We start from the raw sequence: 20,806 nt of genomic DNA on the forward strand, positions 1-20,806 counted from the left end.
TGTATCCTGCTCTTTTGACAAAAAGGTGTATTGTGTTTTATGTATATTTTATGCAAATACCTCAATAAAAAAATTATTTAAAAAAAAAAAAAAGTGACAATGCAATTCCTGAACATTAAAGTACTGATACTCTATAATGAATACTTTCAACATTGAAAAAACAGGATTAATTCAGAGAATTAAATTACTAATAGCTCATTACAAATACCAATAAGGGGATCATAGAGATAAACAATAATCATTATATCATTATATATGTTAGTGGATTATTGGAAATAACCTAGGTATCTTGGATTTAATTTACATAAGTTGAATAAACCAGAGTAGAGGTCTAGCGTTGCCAGTAATTAATTATATCACCATCGATATTGAGACCTTTTGGTCTCCTAGTTTGTAGTAGGAAGATCCAAAAGGCCTCTCTGTGCAATAGTCTATTCACTCTATTACCTCCCCTTGCTTTGGGGCGGACAAGTTCAATGACTTGCCAACTAAAAGTGGAAACATCTTGATTGTGACAGTGAATAAAATGTCTGGCAAGGTCTGAGCATTCTCTACTAATATTAAAATTGTTTAAATGCTCCCTAATTCTGTTCCTCACTTCCCTGGTAGAACAACCTGTGTACTGAACCTTGCAACTGGTACACTCGATTAAGTAAACCACAAAGGCAGTGCCGCAGTTGGAACAACAGTCCAGATTATAAACTTTCTGTGTATCTGGACTGAAAATTTGGATCCAACTTTAGTGTAGGAGCAAGCAATACACTTGCCATAGTGACATTTTTTAAAATGTCCTTTACTGGTTAACCAACTGCTTGTTACTGCCTTAGACTTCTTAAGCATACTTGGTGCTACCATGTTGCCGATAGTACAGCCTCTCCTTGCCACAAAATTACATCCACCTGAGGCATAGTCTTTAAGACCATCCTCTGCTGTAACTATGGGCAGATGTTTAGAGATTATACCACAAATCTCTTTAAATTGTGGACTAAAAGTGGTTGAAAAGAGAGGTTTGTTTTTGTCAAATACACTTTTAGAACAGCTTTTATCATTACCCATTAAGGAGTGTCTTTCAATATGTGAGACCTCTAAAAGTGCTCTATTGATGGTTTTCAACTTATACCCTCTGTGTATCAACAGCTTTTTCATTTTCTCACTTTCTAACAGGAAATCCAACTCCTCTGAACAATTACGCTCGATATGTATGAAATTACCTTTGGCCACACCAAAGCCAGTATGGCTGGGGTGGCTACTTCTAGCGTGTAAAGTGGTGTTCGAGGAGTTGGGTAGAGAGTGCTGGTTATCTTTGCCGTATCAGTGTTACCTGTTAGAGTGATGTCTATTAGAGTGATGTCTAATAGACATCATCATCTGTTAGAGTGATGTCTATATCTTAGAGGGATACTATGCCTTTCATACTGGTAAGTAAATTGTAAACCAAACTGGTTGGAATTCAGGTAATTGACAAAATAAAGAACCTCCTCCCCGGTACCTGTCCATATGAGGAGGAGGTTGTCAATATAGCATTTATACAATTGTATGGAATTGTATGGAATCCCTGAAGGGATTTCCCTCTCCAAAGACGTGGGAGTGCTCCCAAACACCCATGTAAAGATAAGCATAGGCTGGCGCAAATTTAGCGCCCATAGCAGTCCCACGCCTATGGAGAAAGAACTCCCCCTCAAATTGGAAGTAGTTGTGTTTGAGTAGGAAGTCAAGGGCCCTACAAACGTAATTCCTAAGGCCATGGTCAGAATTACTGTGTTTAAGCAAAAACTCATCAACTGCTCTTATCCCCTGGCAGTGTGGAATGGCCGAATATAGCCCTACGACGTCTATCATGAGCCAGGAACATTTATCATGCCATTCCAAACTATCAAGGTTGGACAACAGATGTTCGGTATCCTGTAGATACGATGGAAGTTGATAGACCAATGGTTGTAAAAAAGATTCAACCCAGATGAACAAATTCTCAAACATAGAGCCGATCCCCGAGACTATAGGTCTTCCTCTCACCTCCTCCAAGGATTTATGAACCTTGGAGAGGTGATGGAAGATAGGGGTTATCGGATTAGACACCAAAAGAAAATTTTAAGTGTCCAACTCAAAGATACCCTTGTCGTGGACTCTCCATGTCATAGGAAAGAAAACAAAATGTATGCTTACCTGATAAATTTATTTATTTCCGGACATGGAGAGTCCACGACCCCGCCCTCTTTTTATTATTAATTAGGCAGTTTTTTTTAATAAACCTCAGGCACTTTTTCACCCTTATGTTTTTCTTCCTTTCCATTTCCTTCGGCTGAATGACTGGGGGTTATTGGTAAGGCAGTTACACTTAACAGCTTTGCTGGGGTGCTCTTTGCCGCCTCCTGCTAACCAGGAGTTGCATTTCCCACTAGTAATTGGAATGACGTTGTGGACTCTCCATGTCCGGAAAAAAATAAACTTATCAGGTAAGCATGAATTTTGTTTTCATGTCCTTTTAACATTTAGTGGACTAATAACATTTTTCCTCTGGGCTAGTAGCTTTTAAATACATACAGGAAGTGAAGCGCTCTGCCAGGAACGAACAACATCTCAGTAGCATGTTTTATATATACTGTTCACTTTTAACACTTGACTAGTAAACTATAGTGACATTTTCCACCCCTTTTGTATGTGTGCGTGTATTTATTTATTTTGCATAAAAAGAGCTTTCAGTGGAAGACCATTTCAACAAGCTGTTTATTCGCAGAATTAAGAAATTATAACATCAATAACATTCCACAAAAACCTGTAGTTTTCTAACTTTATAAAAAAAATAATTGGCATTCTCTGATTCAGGTAATACCAAATATATACCCCAAGGTATTGATCTAGCCCCTTTTTTTTGTTTGTTTGTTTTTTTTGTTTATTTTATGCCACCATTCGATTGCCAAATGCAATCATATAAAAAAGAAGTCTTTAATTGTTTTGCAAAGTTTGGGGTTTCTCACTGAAATAATTAACAAACATCTGCAATAATAAGACACATGGTTGAAAAAACTTGTCTGGGAATTACTTTGTTCAGAAATTGTAACCATGTACGGTTTTTGGTAATAAGAATGCTGCTAATTGCAGCTGCGCACCACACTTTTAAAATTCCCAGGCAGCGAAGGGGTTAATCAGTTAGCGGTTAAGTGTAATATTTGCTGTAGTGTAGTGATTGCCCTCCCATCTCTTGATCCTTATCTGATCCCTCCCAGACAGCTCTTTTCCCTCCCCTTTCATCACCACCATCTTAGGTACTGGCAGCCAGCCTTTTTTTTTTCTTTTCTGTAGTGTAGTGATCCTTCCTCCCCCTGCCACTGTTTCCCACCATCTTTACTGGCAGCTAGTCTGCCAGTAACAACCTTAGTGCATTTTTTATAATTATTATTAATCATTATTTTTTCTCTCTCTAGTGTAGGGATCAACCTCCCCCCTAAGTGATCACTTTTTTTTTTTTGTAGTGTAGGGACCTGCCACTTCTTCGTCCCCCTCCTACAAAAATCTGCCTCCATCCTACACCTCCCACCGGGACCAACTTAAGATTGCTACAGACAGTACCACAGTCTGTATTTGTGTTTAGCTTACTAATGCTCACTCTAATTTGCTTCTGTCTGCTCATGCTCTGGCTCTTGTTTAGGAGTAGGTCCCAGTACTGTGTTGAAGTAGATATATCTTTGCAACCATAGTTCCTGCTATTATATATCACATATATTTGTTTGTTTTGTTACTCAGTTGAAAATAAACTGTCCTTTTTAATACATCACATATGCAAATAATTGCAATAATAAAGAAAAGGAACAGCATATTAAGACACTTGTGCTCTTGCAATGTCAAAGAAATTTAAAGGGACAGTTAAGTCCAAAATAAACTTTCATGATTCAAATGGGGCATGTAATTTTAAACAACTTTCAAATTTACTTTTATCACCAATTTTGCTTTGTAATCTTGGTATTCTTAGTTAAAAGCTAATCCTAGGTAGCTGATATGCTAATTTCTTAGACCTTGAAGGCCGCCTCTAATCTAAATGCATTTTGACAGTTTTTCACCACTAGAAGGCATTAGTTCATGTGTGTCATATAGATAATATTGCACTCAAGCACGTGACGTTACCTAGGACTGAGCACTGATTGGTTAAAATGCAAGTCTGTCAAAAGAACTGAAATAAGGGGGCAATTTGTAGAGACATAGATACAAGGTAATCACACAGGTAAAATGTGTATTATTATAACTGTGTTGGTTATGCAAAACTGGGGAATGGGTAATAAAGGGATGATCTATCTCTTTAAACAACTTCTGGTGTTGACTGTCCTTTTAATTGTGTGTTTTTTTAATATACTTAGTAGCATGAAGGATGAAGAGGAGCAAATGTGCCCCATCTGCTTGTTGGGTATGCTGGATGAGGAAAGTCTGACAGTTTGTGAGGAGGGCTGCAGGAACAAGTTACACCATCACTGCATGTCAATCTGTAAGTCATTTGCTGAAATATTTCACTATTGTGTACAAAGAACAATTATGTTCATTACAATAAACAAAATCATTTTATTGTTACCCTTAAATTTACACTTATAATGGAATATTATTCAAACATTTCTTTAAACAGCCCCTGACATAAGTGTCCTCCCTTAAAGCAGCAATATGGAAACCCTATATAAATGGGAATTCAATTTCATGTATTTCCTTTAGTTGAAGTGCTGCCATCTAGTGGGCATTGACCATTTTTTCTAATATGTAGAAAGCTAGTATCACATATCCAAACCCAGATGTCACTGTTTACTTGTATTAGTATATTAGTGACTTTGTACAACATAATAATTATAACATGTCATTTAAAAGCCAACTTATAGTTTTGTTAAAAAGGTATATTCATTGTTTTTTCTCATAATCATTTCTGGTGGGTAGAACTTATATCCCTTTTTCATATGGGTTGTAGCTTTGCTCCAGTCTGCAAAATATTTCATATGTACATAAAAAATATTCTTGCAAGAATACCGAATTTCTATATCTCTGTTCTTGCATTTAATGTATTTATTAATATTTGCTCAAACCTTTTTTCCTGCTTTGTGTTCACCTTCTGCAATTTGTGGTATATCCAGTAAGTACCCTCAGGTTGTATGTTGGTTATTATTATAGAGGGTTTCAAATTCTACCGCCCTGTACATGGTTACACGTTTTAATACTCTGCTGTTTCCCTGCGGGTTACTTTATGCTTTCCCTAATTTTAGTGTGTGTACTTAGTGATTTCTGCATATGTGCTCTCCTTAAATTAATGCTTTTTTGTGATTGTGACTGAATATATTTTTAGTTTGAGGCTTTATCAGACCTCATGGACTCCATTTATAGGAGGATTCTTTCTGGGGGGAAAAGTTGTTCTTCTTCCACCGTTTGTGCAGACACCACTATATGGTGGCAAAAGGTCAGGTGTTTGATTTTTGTATTTCAGAAAAAAACATTTTTCCCACCTACAAATTCTTGTTTTTGTACTATTTATAACCATGAGTAAAAGCTTCCATGACTGATCTGATTTGGGTTATAATTTATGCCCTACAAACTATAGAAGAGAGAATATTTTATGGTGCGGGCACATTGTACTTGCGCTATGGCTTCTGCTAATATAGTTTGTTTTTGCAGCATCTAGTGGGAAGGGCTTCACTTCCTCAGACCTATTTAACATTGTCCTCCTCCACCCATGGCTTCATATGTGTTGATTTGATAGTAATGAGAGAAAACTAGATTGACTCATTTCTATATGAAAGTGCACATTTGCTCCTTTCTGTTTGTTCCCACATCTATTCCCTTGGTGGTTGTTGTGCAGACATTTCTCCTTTACTCTCCAAGTAGGTCACTGTCTGTGCATGAATTAAAGCCAACTGGAGAAAGAAAAGTAATGCAACACTTCTAGGGTGTTTCTATCTACTTTCAAATTGTACAAACCTCTGTACCCACTGGTGCTTGTTATCACTTAGAGCATTTATTGATAAATACTAATCTGGTTATGCATATTTCACATGTGCCTTTGGATCCTTTGTTAGAATCCGGAGCAGAAATATGCACTATTTGGCTCTTTTCAGGGGCGGATTGATTCTTGTGCAAGATCACCACGCAAAAATCTGTGCAAATCCAGATCTTAACGTAGTGATCTTGAAAAAGAATCAGTCCAGCTCCGAAAAGAGCCAAATATTCGGATCCTAACGAAGGATAAAAATGCATATATTGGGACCTAGTTGATAAAGAGTATTGTGAGATATTTTCACTTAATAATTCATTGTTGAGCTTCTTTGACAGCCAATAAAAATACACAGTTTAGGAAATGTAAACAAGGTTTGTGTTACAGAAATCATTTTCACTGTATGTACTCTAGCATAGTTTCCTGGCAAATATATTTAATGCAGTATATGTTAAAGGGATAGTAGACACAATTTTTTTCTTTCATGATACAGATAGAGCATGCAATTTTAAGAAACTTTCTAATTTACTCCTTTTATCAATTTTTATTTGTTCATTTGCTATCTTTATTTGAAAAAGCAGAAATCTAAGCTAAGGAGCTTTTTTGTTTTTTGGTTCAGGACCTTGGATAGTGCTTGCTGTTTGGTGGCTACATTTAGCCACCAATCAGCAAGTGCAACCCTGGTGCTGAACCAAAAATGGGCCAGCTTTTAAGCTTTACATTCTTGCTTTTTATAATAAAGATAGCAAGAGAACAAAGAAAAATTGATAATAGGAGTAAATTAGAAAGTTGCTTAAAATTGCATGCTCTATCTGTATCAAGAAAAAAAAAATTGGGTTTAGTATCCCATTAAAGGGACACTAAACCCAAAATTGTTCTTTCATGATAAAGATAGAGAATACAATTTTAAACAACATTCTAATTTACTTCTATTATCTAATTTGCTTCATTCTTCAAATATCCTTTGTTGAAGAAATAGCAATGCACGTGGGTGAGCCAATCCCACAAGGCATCTGTGTGCAGCCACCAATCAGCAGCTAGTGAGCCTATCTAGATATACTTTTCAGCAAAGGATATCAAGATAATGAAGCAAATTAGATAATAGTAGTAAATTAGAAAGTTGTTTAAAAGTGCATGCTCTTTCTAAATCATGAAAGAAAAAAATGTGGGTTTCATGTCCCTTTAAGTCAGAGGTTTACAAACTTAAAAGCCAGCAGGGATACTGGATATATGTTTGTTATTTGTTAAGAGCCTATAATAGGTTGGGGTTAAGACTAATATATATTCGATAAATGAAAGTTTGCTTGTCATTTATTTTATTATATTATTATTTTACCCATTTCAAACCAGCAGATACAGCTTCTGAACCAGGTTTTTTTCTATTTTCTGTATTTACTGTTGCATTTTAGAAAACCGTATTCTTTTCACCATGTTTTAGGGGCAGAAGAGTGCAGAAGAAACAGGGAAACGCTAATCTGCCCACTTTGTCGATCAAAGTGGAGGTCTCAGGATTTCTACAGGTATGAATCCTAACTTAAAATGTTAAACTTTGAAATGTTAGCGATATTTTAGATGGAGTTTAATTCATCATTTGTAATAAAGATGCGCTGCAACATACTTTTTAATGTAGCTCTGAAATTCAAATACCCCGCGCTCCGGGCGCCCACTTCAAAGTAATTTTCTTTGGTAGCTAACGTTTTTAAATGTTCTCCAATTCGGCACTCTAGCTCACAAAAAATAGCTTTTGACGTTAGCGGCCAGAGCACGGGGATTAGAATTTTAGCGCTACATTAAAAAGCAATATTGCTAACATTCCGGATCCGTTTATACAAGGGGGAACATTTACCATCACTTTAAATTGCTTCTAGCATTACAGTATTTCAGTGCAGTAAATTGCAATTTGGCCTACTGTAAACCCTTAAAGTGACAGTAAAGTACAAATTAAACTTTTATACAACTTTCCTATTGACTTCTGTTATCAAATTTGCTTCAACCTCTTGATATCCTGTGTTGATAGAGCAACACTCCACTACTGGTATCTAAATGGTGGCTAGACACATTTACTTCACCCAATGCATTGCTGATCCTACCCAGGTTTACTCTTCAATCAAAGATGCCACACAAAAAACAAATTTGATGGAAGTAAATTTGAAAGTTGTTAAAAAATGAGTGATCTATCTGAATTATGAAAGTTTCATTTTGACTTTACTGTCCCTTTTTAAAGGGGTGATGACTGAAGACATAAGACCAAATATGTTGTTTTTTTTTTATTGCCAAGCTTTTCTGCTCGAAGCATTAAAGCGCTTGTTAACCAAATAAGGTTAAAACTAGAAACCGTAATGGAATATTTTTGTAAAAATGTATCAAAAGGCAATATTTTGTTTGGGAAGTTATATAAAACAATGTGTTTTTATATACAGCCTTGACCTGCCAACACCTGTGGACTCTCCGCCCCCTGTTTTGCGCTCTGTTCAGCAGCAGTCTGCACCTACTACACCTGGCACCCAAAGGAGGGCACAGGACACCAACCTAAACCTCACACATTATGGGGTCCAGAATATTCCTTCTGCCTACAAGAGCATGGCAGAGCCGTGGATTCAGGTGAATACGCAGCACTTCCTCTCTATCTGAAATACTGAATATGTGAAATATATAACATAATATAAATGGTTTGTTTCGTCTGCTGTACTAAATATTGCTTTAATTTAAAAGCTATTTACAAGCGTTCTACACATGTGATCTGTAGTGTAGTATTAAATTATTGTAAATGCATCAGGTATCATTTGCTGAGGAATGGGCTAGATGTATTACACAATCTTGTGGTAGCCTATTATAGCCTGCACATGACAATAATACTAAAACAATATTAGTAACTTTAGAAGTTGACAAGGATGTTGACAAATTATGGTCTATTCAAAGCCAACAAGTACTCTATAACACACCTTGGCAATCCTATTCATAGTGTAAATATCCTTTAAAAGGAGATTAAACACTAAATATATTTCTAAATATAGTATTAAAGTGATTGTAAACTTTGTCTTTTATATCCACACTATATCTAATTATTAATAAAAAAAGGGGCACTTTCTGTTATTAGAATAATTCAAGATGCTTCCTTCTTAAAATAAAGCCCATTTAGTGATCTTAAACATTGCGCCGTTCTTCCGCCCGCATGTCATACTTTTTTTTTGTGTGTTCGATGACGAATCGAGCTTTAGCCAATCGTTGCGTGCCCCTGGAGCTGGACCCAAAGGGGGCATGCAACTATTGGCTGGAGCTGTATTCATCATCAAAGACAAATATTAAATATGAGATGAAGGCAGAGGAACGGCGCAATGTTTACAATCAATAAATGGACTTAGTTTTAAGAATGAAGCGTCTTGAATTTTTCTAATGAATGAAAGTACCCCTCTTTTAAATAATAATTACATATACTGTGGATTTAAAAGATGAAGTTTATAATCACTTTAAGGTTATTCCCTGCCTCCCTCTAGTCATGGGTGCTTCCATGTTGAAATCTGTCTTTCACTACATTCCAGTGCGGACTTGTTTGCACATGTGCAGCAATTTTCCTTCGAAAACCCGTGGTGTAACTTAGGTTCTATAATAGCAGCACCCATAATTAGACAGGGGTGCATGAAATGTGTTTAGTTTCCCTTTAGTAGGACAATTGACTTTGTTTATAAACATAGTTTTGTGATCTGGTTACTTTCTTAGTGAAGCCATGTTCCTGTTTTAAATTTATCTTTCCTAGGTGGCCAGTTAGAGATTGTGTGCAGAACTGAATTTCAGGCTGGCTTATCCGATTAAGCTAGAAAGCAACCACTAGGTGGCCCCAGCTGTAACTTTGTTTTTTGGGATTTTTTGTTTTTCTAAATAAACTTATTGGATAAAAATTATCCAAACTAAAGTCTGGGGCCACAATACACCCATTTAAAATATGTATCTGTATGAGTATGTGCATAAGAAATGTATAGCACTACTTGGAATTGTTTTTTTATTTATTTTTATTATTTACATATTTTTTGTAATGTATCGACTTACCAGCCTAGTGAAAGAAAAGTCTGTGAAAAGGTTGAACACAGCTATACAGTTTGCTTGACATTGTTTGAGTAATTTCAGTCTGTAATGTTGTATGAATGTCTCATTCTCTTTATTTCTACTAGGTTTTTGGGATGGAACTGGTTAGCTGTTTGTTTTCTCGCAACTGGAATATCAGGGAAATGGCTCTTAGGCGTCTTTCCCATGATGTCAGTGGGGCCCTGCTGTTGGCAAATGGTGAAAGCACTGGAAATTCAGGCAGTGGCAGTGCCCCTAGTAGCTCTGCCCAACACACTGCCAGTAGCTCATCTCAGTCAAGTATCTCAGGTGATGATGTTGTTGAGGCCTGCTGCAGTGTGCTGTCCATGGTGTGCGCTGACCCAGTCTACAAAGTATATGTAGCTGCTTTAGTAAGTATTGCCACTTATGTTTTTATTGTAGAACTGCACACATCACAACATCGAAAAACAAAAAGCTTAAAAATTTGGGGTTTGGGAGAAAAAGGGAAGAAGAAAAAAAAGGGGTAAAAGGTCTACCCCTAAACTTGGTTGTCAAACCGACCCCATATCCCTGACAGAGAAACTTAAAGCCAAGACACGGGGAGGACCTCCCCTGCAACCAGCGTTATGAAATTTACATTATTCTTCAACGGTGTAACAAATTGAATCTGTGCCGTCTGGGACCATGATAGAATTACTTTCTTCCATTTGTCAAAAAATAGTCTAAAAATCTTTTCAGGTACTCTAACTAAGTATTGTCTTTCTATGATCATTTGTAACTTAATAGTATTGACAAACTCACATAAAGTAGGGGCCTCAGGTGATCTCCATTTCGAGAATGTCAGATGCCGTGCTGCCAAAATAACCATATTGATTAGTTGATCCGCACCTTTGTCGCGCCCATATTCTTTTAAAAGGAAAATATGCTTTAATTGAAGAGCGAACTCTCCTGGTAAAAACCTGTTCACCCAGTATTGAATTTTGCTCCAAAATTGACAGACTTTTTGGCATTCCCAAAGACAATGGCACAGGTCTGCCCCCTCTTTGTGGCATTTGAAGCAGTTCCCCTTGTGCCCATTCTGCGCCCATTTACTCATCCTCATTGGGGTTAAATAATAATTATTTAAAAGCTTAACCTGTGATTCTTTCCAGCTCACTACCCTTGTTGCTGCGTTTTTACATTTTTAGTTCTCGGTTTTATATTTGGTTCATTTAAAGTGATGGCAAGTCCGACCGTTTAAAAAAAATGCTAGGATTTACCATTGTTAAACATAAAGTGGACTTTCAGTGATCAGTGCTAAACTCAACCTTTCTGTGCCACTGCTTCTCGCTACAGTCAGCGCCACTGGCACAGCACTCCTCTCAATGAGGTGACATTTCCCCCTCTAAACCAATAGTCGTCCTAATAATCTGACAGTGTTCTGTATGCTAGCATGGTTGGTTTAGAGGTGGAAACTTCCCCTCATTAAATAAAGAGTGCTGTGGTCGGCCAGAGGCACTAACTTTAGCAAGGAAAGAAAGGGTAAGTTTAACACTTTTTTTTTTTTTACTAAGTGATCACTGAAAGTCCACTTTATTTCTTAGTAATGGTACATCCTAGTGTTTTTTAAATGCTCAGATTTACCATCACTTTTTACTGATCACTGGCTGTATTTAGTACATTTTAAAACCCTTTTTTTTTCTTTCTTTCTTTCTTTCTTTCTTTCTTTCATAATTCAGATAGAATATGTAATTTTAAACGTTTCAATTTGCTTCTATTATATAACTTGTGATTGACACAGGGAAATATATTAAGGAGAATTACTAATTTCATATTTAACTGCACATGTATTTGTGTCTTATGAATGTGCCCTTTGTTGTCTTTTAGAAAACTTTAAGAGCCATGCTGGTGTATACTCCTTGCCATACACTAGCTGAGAGGAAAAAGCTGCAACAACTTCTCAATCCAGTTGTAGAAACCATCTTGGTGAAATGTGCAGATGCCAATAGGTATGCATGATGATTGTGTTTTAAACCGTTTAATGCCTATTTTACTCCCTCTTTGGTAGAGTAAGAGTTTTTTTACTTTTGTATCTCTGTTTACTGCAGCCGGACAAGTCAGCTTTCAGTATCAACTTTACTGGAACTGTGCAAAGGACAAGCTGGGGAGTTAGCAGTTGGAAGAGAGATACTCAAATCTGGTATATTTTTTTTATAAGATCCAGTATTTAAACTAAAAAATAAATAAACAAAGCCTTTATTTTTTCAAAGCTAGTTTTACATATACAATTTACAGAAAACCTATTATTCGTTTTGCATTTAAATAGTTTGTTATACTCCTACTTCGTGGTGTTTTAAAAGCAATATTTTATATTAATATATATATATATATTTTTTTTTTTTAAGGGTCCATTGGAATTGGCGGTGTGGATTATGTATTGAACTGTATACTAGCAACCCAAGCAGAAGCGAGTAACTGGCAAACATTACTTGGTCGTCTGTGTCTTATTGACAGACTTTTGCTGGAATTTCCTGCTGAATTTTATCCGCATATTGTCAGTGGAGATGTTTTCCAGGCTGATACAGCAATAGAGAGGTACCAGAAATGTTTAAATTGATAGCATAATTATTAAAATTATATGGCCTGAAAACTAATCGCTCTTGTTTTTGACACCCCTGTAAATTGGTTAAACACATAAAGTCTTACTCGGGAGCGGAAATACATAGGTACAAAGGTTGTGACCTGCCCAATAGAGGCAATCAGGAGTGGCATATATACATAGCCACTAGTCGCCTCCCTTGTTGAGTTAAGGATATGGCTCGGGAAAGCTGTTGTGCCAAACAAACTCTGTAACCAGCAAGCATTTCTAAAATAAATATGCCTTAACCGTTTGAGTGCTAAGCACTTTCCCACCTGGGTGCTAAGCTGATTTGATTTTTTTTTAATTTTTTAAAATATTTTTTTTTTAACTTTTTTTTTTTCCTTCAGATCCCCAAGACTTATACCGTTGGAAAGGTTAGACGATTTCCTTTCCAATGGTAGGTCTGTAGCTGCTTAGATGCCTGAGATACAGGCTTCTAAGCAGCATGCCCCCTTTTCCTATTCTTGTCATTGTATTTTGTTAATAAAGTTGCACGGTGATGTCCGCACGTCATTGCGTGTGACGTCAACCCGCAAAACGTGAAGCCCCGGCACTATACAGGCCCAATCGCGGGGGTGGGAGCCCCCAGATATTTCTCAAGTTGGGAGAGTGCTAGCGACAGCTCTGAGCCGTTGTTAGCACCTGAAGGGGAAACTCTTTCATGATTCGGATACAGCATGCAATTTTAAGCAACTACTTTACTCCTATTATTATTTTTTTAAGCAACTACTTTACTCCTATTATTATTTTTTCTTCGTGTGCTTGGTATCTTTATTTGAAAAAGCAGGAATAAAAGCTTAGGCGCCAGGCCATTTTTGGTTCAGAACCCTGGATAGCGCTTGCTGATTGGTGGCTACATTTAGCTACCAATCAGCAAGCGCTACCCAAGTGCTGAACCAAAAAAAAGGGGCCGGCGCCTAAGCGTTCATTCCTTCTTTTTCAAATAAAGATACTGAGTGAACGAAGAATAATTGATAATAGGAGTAAATTAGAAAGTTGCTTAAAATTGCATGCTCTATCCGAATCATAAAATAAAAACTGTGGGTTTAGTATCCCTTTGTCCCCTTTTATCCACTTGTATAACCGTTTCCTTAAACCACATGATTTTTAGTTTAGGACACGATGCAAAAGAAATTTCTGTAGTGATTCCTGTGCAGAGTGTATCCCTTTGAGCTCTTTAATTCTAGTTTCATCTGGCACATATTTACCCTACCTACCCCTGTCATGATGCCTGTCAAATGACCCGCTTTGTCTATCAGATAAATTGTTAATGGGACAAAACCTATAATAGAATGATGGTGCTGTACTTCTAATTATGCCTCGTTATTTTTCATTTAAAACACACACAAAATAATGCTTTAGCATTTAAGATTGATATAGACTCCACATGCATTCCATTTCTTCATATCTCAGATGTAACACAGGTGCTGAATTGTGCATATTGTCCATGCAATAGCTTGCTGGTCTGTCCATCAAGCTAGTAATGAAAATAGGTTCTCAAAACAGGACCAGGGAATATTTTAGAAGTGCCAGTCTGGTGTTTATAAAGGCTAAAGTAGTTCATAAAAGTATTTATTTGAATTTTTGCTAATCATAGTATATCTTTTATGGAGAATTTAGTTTAGAGTTTAATATCATTTTAAAGGGACACTGAACCCAAATTTTTTCTTTCATGGATCAGACAGAGCATGAATGTTTAAGCAACTTTCTAATTTACTCCTATTATCAAATATTCTTCATTCTCTTGGTATCTTTATTTGAAATACAAGAATGTAAGTTTAGATGCCAGCCCATTTTTGGTGAACATCCTGGGTTGTTCTTGCTGATTGGTGGATAAATTCATCCACCAATAAAAAAGTGCTGTCCAGAGGTCTGAACCCCCCAAAAAACTTAGATGCATTCTTTTTCAAATAAAGATAGCAAGATAACGAAGAAAAAATGATAATAGGAGTAAATTAGAAAGTTGCTTAAAATTGCATGATCTATCTGAATCACAAAAGAAAAATTTTGGGTTCAGTGTCCCTTTAAGCCTTCTAATCTGTGGTTAAATATTGTGACTGGTTTTTCACTCCCACTCATACCCCTGCTAAGGCTGGAGTTGGAAACACCTTCACATGAAAAGTGAAATAGGTGCTATTTTGACTTGTACTTAGTCTTGTACACATTGTCATTGCATGCAGTGTCCGATTTGTTTATGCATCTACTTTTGCATCTTAAAGGGACATGAAACCCAAAAGTTTTCTTTCATGATTTAGACAGAGAATTCAATTTTAAACCACTTTCAAATTTATATCTATTATTTAATTTGCTTCCTTCTCTTGTTATCCTTTGTTGAAATGTCTATCTAGGCAAGCTCAGGAGCAGCAGCTATATGATTGATTGGTGGCTATATATATATATATATATATATATATATATCGATTGTGATTGGCTCACCCATGTGTTCAGTTAGAAACAAGCAGTGCAATGCTGCTCCTTCAAAAATAATACCAAGAGAATGAAACCGATTAGATAATAGAAAGTTGTTTAAAATTGTATTCTCTATCTGAACCATGAAAGATACAAATTGGGTTTCATTTCCCTTTAAGTATGTATCCATTTGTTTGTGTTAATCTAAAGTTAAAATCTAGCATCATTTAAAGAGTTAAAGTATGAAATTAACCAAGCATGTAAAATATGAATTATTTGAATCTACTTAATTTCCTAATGGTTGTGCCTCTTGACATAGTGTAAGGTCCCAAATGTTCTCGATACTAAGGACCCAATAATCTCCTGAGGAGTAAGGTTCCATGTGTTCTAGATACTATGGGCCCAATGATCTCCTGAGGTGTAAAGTTCCATGTGTTCTAGATACTATGGGACCAATGATCTGCTGTGGTGAGATTATCAAAGAAATCTCATCAGCCCTGCGAGGTCCCTCAAAGAAATTTAGAAAGGCAAATTTTAGCTGGAGACTTATTTATCTAGCTATGACAAGTCATGTATGTGAAGGAGAGACACCTTACATCGTTTAAAAAATCCCCCAAAGATTTTGCATAATTTTTTTTTTTTCATGCTGCTGAATTTTTGATTATTGGGCCTCCTGGTTGTTGATGTTTTATTTATTTGTTACACAAAAGTAAATTATAATTTTCTTCTGTTATACAGGTATAAGAACCTGCTGTCTCTCTTGAATTTTGCATTGCAGTCTATTGACAATTCTCATTCGATGGTCGGGAAATTATCACGGAGAGTATTTTTAAGTGCTGCAAGAATGGTTGCAAGAGTTCCTCACGTGTTTGTCAAGCTACTGGATATGCTGAGTGTGACGAGCTCAACACATTACACTCGTATGAGACGGCGCTTAATGGCTATTGCTGAAGAAATGGATATTGTTGAAATTATTCAGCAGGGTCTGGAAGATTCCCAAGTATTAGAAAGCCGTAGGGAAGCTTTTGTACCACCTCTTGCACCTGCTAATTCTCCAGTGGCTTCACAAACTACTTCCCCAGAAGCTACTGTGCAGCTATCTGGCAAAGTTGGAAAGGAAATATGTGGTCCAAAATTGTCTTCTAACCCAGAGGACTTAAATGAGGCACTGGAAGTTATGGCCTTAGGACTTCCATTGTCTTCTGTAGCAAATGAGCAACCAAAGCCCACCATTCATACAAAACGAAGACCAGTCAGTCAGTGCTTGAACTCTCCGTCTTCTGTACACCCCCATTCCCCTTTTCCAACATTGCCTTCTCCCTCTTCTACTCCTGTGCCAGCTGGTCCTGTCGCAGATGTCACAAAGCCACGACCTCAGGGATTTGCTCCCTGCAAACTGTCTTCAGCTTCCCCTCAAACACAAAGAAAATTTTCTCTACAGATGCAAAAGCACTATTCAGGAAGTAAGGAGCCAGAAAAACTTTCCCCTGTGTTTACCCAAGCAAGGCCATTGCCTTCCCCTCACATACATAGGCCAAAGCCATCTCGACCTACTCCAGGAGACAAACTTGGAGAGGCTACAAAAAGCAATATGACTCTGGACCTTTCACATTGTGATAACCGTGAAAATAATGCTGTAATACCAAGTGAGGAAACAGTTTTTACGCCTGTAGATGAAAAGTGCCGTCTGGACGCTAATACAGAGCTAAATTCCAGCATGGAAGATTTGCTGGAAACTACAATGCCTGCAAGCGATAGCACGGTCACTTTCAAATCTGAAGTTGCTGTTCTTTCTCCTGAGCGAGCTGAGGTTGATGACACTTACAAAGACGATGTTACTCATAATCAGAAGTGCAAGGAGAAAATGGAAGCTGAAGAAGAGGAAGCGCTGTCTATTGCCTTGGCAATGTCTGCGTCACAGGATGCTCTGCCAGTTATACCCCAGCTGCAAGTGGAAAATGGGGAAGACATTATAATTATTCAGCAGGATGTAAGTATTCCTTTTTAATTTCTCAAATGTTATTCAGAAATATTTAGTTTACAATCTGAGCAAGTATAAATATAAAATCTGAAATAGACCAGTAATCAAGACTAGTATTAGGTATAGGAGATTTATTCAAGTATTTGATATTATTTATGAATGCTTTTTTCTTGGTTTTATTCTGATGCATTTTTAATACTAAAAATGTTTTTAAATACTTTTGTATTGCTACATTTATTAGACACCGGAGACCCTGCCTGGACATACCAAAGCAAAAAATCATTACAGAGAGGAAATTGAATGGCTGAAAGGCCAGCAAATTGGCTTAGGTGCATTTTCTTCCTGCTATCAAGCTCAGGATGTTGGGACTGGAACTTTAATGGCTGTTAAACAGGTAGTTTTGCAGGCTGATGTTTTAAATTGTACTCTGAATTAGAAGCTTTTTAGACATAAGTCAAGTGTGACCCTTTATCTACTATTTGTGTTGCTGTTCCACACAGCAGACCTGTATTAGCATCTATCATAACAGCCACTATATTGTTCTTCCAACTGCATAAAGACCTAGTAATAGAGACAGCATTTTAAAGGGACATGGAAGGCAATAGTATGCTGGGTCTATACACCTTTAGTATTCTATTGCAAACATACTCTAAAACACCCCCAGATGCAGGTATGTACTTAAAGGGACAGTCTACACCAGAATTTTTATTGTTTTAAAAGATAGATAATCCCTTTATTACCCATTTCCCAGTTTTGCATAACCAACACAGTTATAATAATATACTTTTAACCTCTGTGATTATCTTGTATCTAAGCCTCTGCAAACTGCCCCTTTTTCAGTTCTTTTGACAGACTTGCAGTCTAGCCAATCAGTGCCTGCTCCCAGATAACTTCTCGTGCACGAGCACAGTGTTATCTATATGAAATATGTGAACTAATAACCCTCTAGTGGTGAAAAACTGTTAAAATGCAATCTGAAAGAGGTGGGCTTCAAGGTCTAAGAAATTAGCATATGAACCTCCTAGGTTAAGCTTTCAACTAAGAATACCAAGAGAACAAAGCAAAATTGGTGATAAAAGTAAATTGGAAAATTGTTTAAAATTACATGCTCTATCTGAATCATGAAAGTTTATTTTGGCCTAGACTGTCCCTTTAACTGCTGGTTGTGTACTTCAGGGTTTCTCATCCACAGTCCTCAAGTACCCCTAAAAGGGCATATTATAGCTGAACTAGAGCACAAGTGAAATAATCAGCTGATTGATGAGAGCAAGGTTATTAACCATGGTTATTGATCAGCTAATTATTTCACTTGCTAGTCCTAAAGCCAGTTCACACGGGCCATTTTTTGCAGTGTAGTGGTCCCACCCCTTGCTCTCCCCCCCCCCTCTTATTTGCTTTCTCTCTCTACCCCTCTCTTTTGCGCTCTCTCTTTCCCCCTCTTTTTTGCGCTTTCTCTTTCCCCCTCTCTTTTGCGCTCTCTCTCTTTCCCCCTCTCTTTTGCGCTCTCTCTTTCCCCCCTCTTTTGCGCTCTCTCTCTTTTCCCCTCTTTTGCGCTCTCTCTCTTTTGCGCTCTCTCTCTTTCCCCCTCTCTCTCTTTCCCCCTCTTTTGCGCTCTCTTTCCCCCTCTCTTTTGCGCTCTCTCTCCCCCTCTCTTTTGCGCTCTCTCTCCCCTCTCTCTTTTGCGCTCTTTCCCCCTCTCTCTTTTGCGCTCTTTCCCCCTCTCTCTTTTGCGCTCTTTACCCCCTCTCTCTTTACCCCTCTCTTTTGCTCTCTTTCCCCCTCTCTTTTGCGCTATCTCTCCCCTCTCTCTTTTGCACGCTCTCTCTCTCTCCCCCCTCTCTTTTGCACGCTCTCTCCCCCCTCTCTTTTGCACTCCCCCCCCCCCCCCTCTCTATTGCACTCTCTTTGGCGCTCTCTCTCCCCCCTCTCTTTTTGCATTCTCCCCCCTCTCTTTTGCCCTCTCTCCCCTCTCTTTTTTGCGTGCTCTCCCCTCAGGTTATTGTTTTCTTAGGATAGCTTTATGCATGTCCCAGGCATTTTTAACTTTCTTACACGCCCCCATCTTGGAGAATGTTTATAGGACTTGATACAATTATGAAATGGGTCAGCATAGTGATTTATAGATGAAGCCTTATTCTTAACTTATATTAGCAAAAGTTATCATTTATACTACGTTACAGGGTGACTATCATGTGCTCTTTTTCATAGGTTTGTTATGTGCGGAATACATCATCCGAACAAGGAGAAGTGGTTGAGGCTCTAAGAGAAGAGATTCGAATGATGAATCACTTATCTCACCCTAATATTATAAGAATGTTAGGTGCTACTTGTGAAAAAAGCAACTACAATCTGTTCGTTGAGTGGATGGCAGGTAAGTGATCTGAGATCAAATTAAAGGGATATTAAACAGTAACTGCATGATAGACAAAATTATGTATTCAAAGCAAAGATTAGCTTTAGAATAATATGTTGCTGTATTTTTACCGTTATATTATTTGTTGAGATATTGATGATATAAGTGTAAAAGTTTACGCCTAGATTACGAGTTTTGCGTTAGAAGCTATGCGGTGCTAACGAGCAGTTTATGCTCACTTACAGACAGCGCTGGTATTACGGGTTTTTACAAACCCGGCGTTAACCGCAAAAAAGTTAGCGTAGAGCAGAATTTTGCTCCACATCTCTCCTCAATACCAGCGCTGCTTACGTTAGCGGTGAGCTGGCTGAACGTGCTCGTGCACGATTTCCCCATAGGAATCAATGGGGGAAAGCCGGCTGAAAAAAACCTAACACCTGCAAAAAAGCAGCGTTCAGCTCCTAACGCAGCCCCATTGATTCCTATGGGGAAAATACATTTATGTCTACACATAACATGAACCCCAAGTCTAAACACCCCTAATCTGCCGCCCGACACCTACATTATATTATTAACCCCTAATCTGCCGCTCCGGACATCGCCTCCACCTACATTATACTTCTGAACCCCTCATCTGCCGCCCCGACATTCCGACACCTACATTATATTATTAACCCCTAATCCGCCGCTCCGGATATCGCTGCCACCTACATTATACTTATGAACCCCTCATCTGCTGCCCCCAACATTGCCGCCACCTAAATTATATTTATTAACCCCTAATCTGCCGCCCCCAATGTCACCGCCACTATATTAAAGTTCTTAACCCCTAAACCTAAGTCTAACCCTAACACCCCCTAACTTAAATATAATTTAATTAAACATAAAAAAAATATCTATCATTAACTAAATTATTCCTATTTAAAACTAAATACTTGCCTATAAAATAATAGTTACATTGTAGCTAGCTTAGGGTTTATTTTTATTTTACAGGCAAGTTTGTATTTATTTTAACTAGGTAGAATAGGTATTAAATAGTTATTAACTATTTAATAAACTACCTAGTAAAAATAAAGACAAATTTACCTGTAAAATAAAACCTAACCTAAGTTACAATTACACCTAACACTACACTATAATTAAATTAATTCCCTAAATTAAAAACAATTAAATAAAATTATCTAAAGTACAAAAACAAACAAACACTAAATTACAGAAAATAATAAACAAATTACAAGGTTTTTAAACTAATTACACCTAATCCCCTTAACAAAATAAAAAAGCCCCCCCAAAATAAAAAAGTCCTACCCTACACTAAATTACAAATAGCCCTTAAAAGGGCCTTTTGCGGGGCATTGCCCCAAACGTAATCAGCTCTTTTACCTGAAAAAAAGTACAAATCCCCCCCAACATTAAAACCCACCACCCACACAACCAACCCTACTCTAA

General features: G+C 37.4%; 1 protein-coding gene across 1 annotated transcript in view; it reads left to right on the forward strand.

The window, feature by feature from the left end:
* Window positions 1-20,806, forward strand: part of MAP3K1 (mitogen-activated protein kinase kinase kinase 1) — a 191,523-nt gene that overhangs the window by 127,058 nt on the left and 43,659 nt on the right. Inside the window, exons 7-16 of the mRNA XM_053701287.1 lie at window positions 4,350-4,474; window positions 7,392-7,473; window positions 8,374-8,554; window positions 10,120-10,404; window positions 11,861-11,982; window positions 12,082-12,173; window positions 12,379-12,568; window positions 15,762-17,013; window positions 17,246-17,398; window positions 19,213-19,375. Coding sequence (XP_053557262.1) covers window positions 4,350-4,474; window positions 7,392-7,473; window positions 8,374-8,554; window positions 10,120-10,404; window positions 11,861-11,982; window positions 12,082-12,173; window positions 12,379-12,568; window positions 15,762-17,013; window positions 17,246-17,398; window positions 19,213-19,375 — 2,645 coding nt within the window. The remainder of the gene's footprint in view (window positions 1-4,349; window positions 4,475-7,391; window positions 7,474-8,373; window positions 8,555-10,119; window positions 10,405-11,860; window positions 11,983-12,081; window positions 12,174-12,378; window positions 12,569-15,761; window positions 17,014-17,245; window positions 17,399-19,212; window positions 19,376-20,806) is intronic.

Source organism: Bombina bombina, chromosome 2 (assembly GCF_027579735.1).
Source record: "Bombina bombina isolate aBomBom1 chromosome 2, aBomBom1.pri, whole genome shotgun sequence".
NCBI classification, from domain to species: Eukaryota; Metazoa; Chordata; class Amphibia; order Anura; family Bombinatoridae; genus Bombina; species Bombina bombina.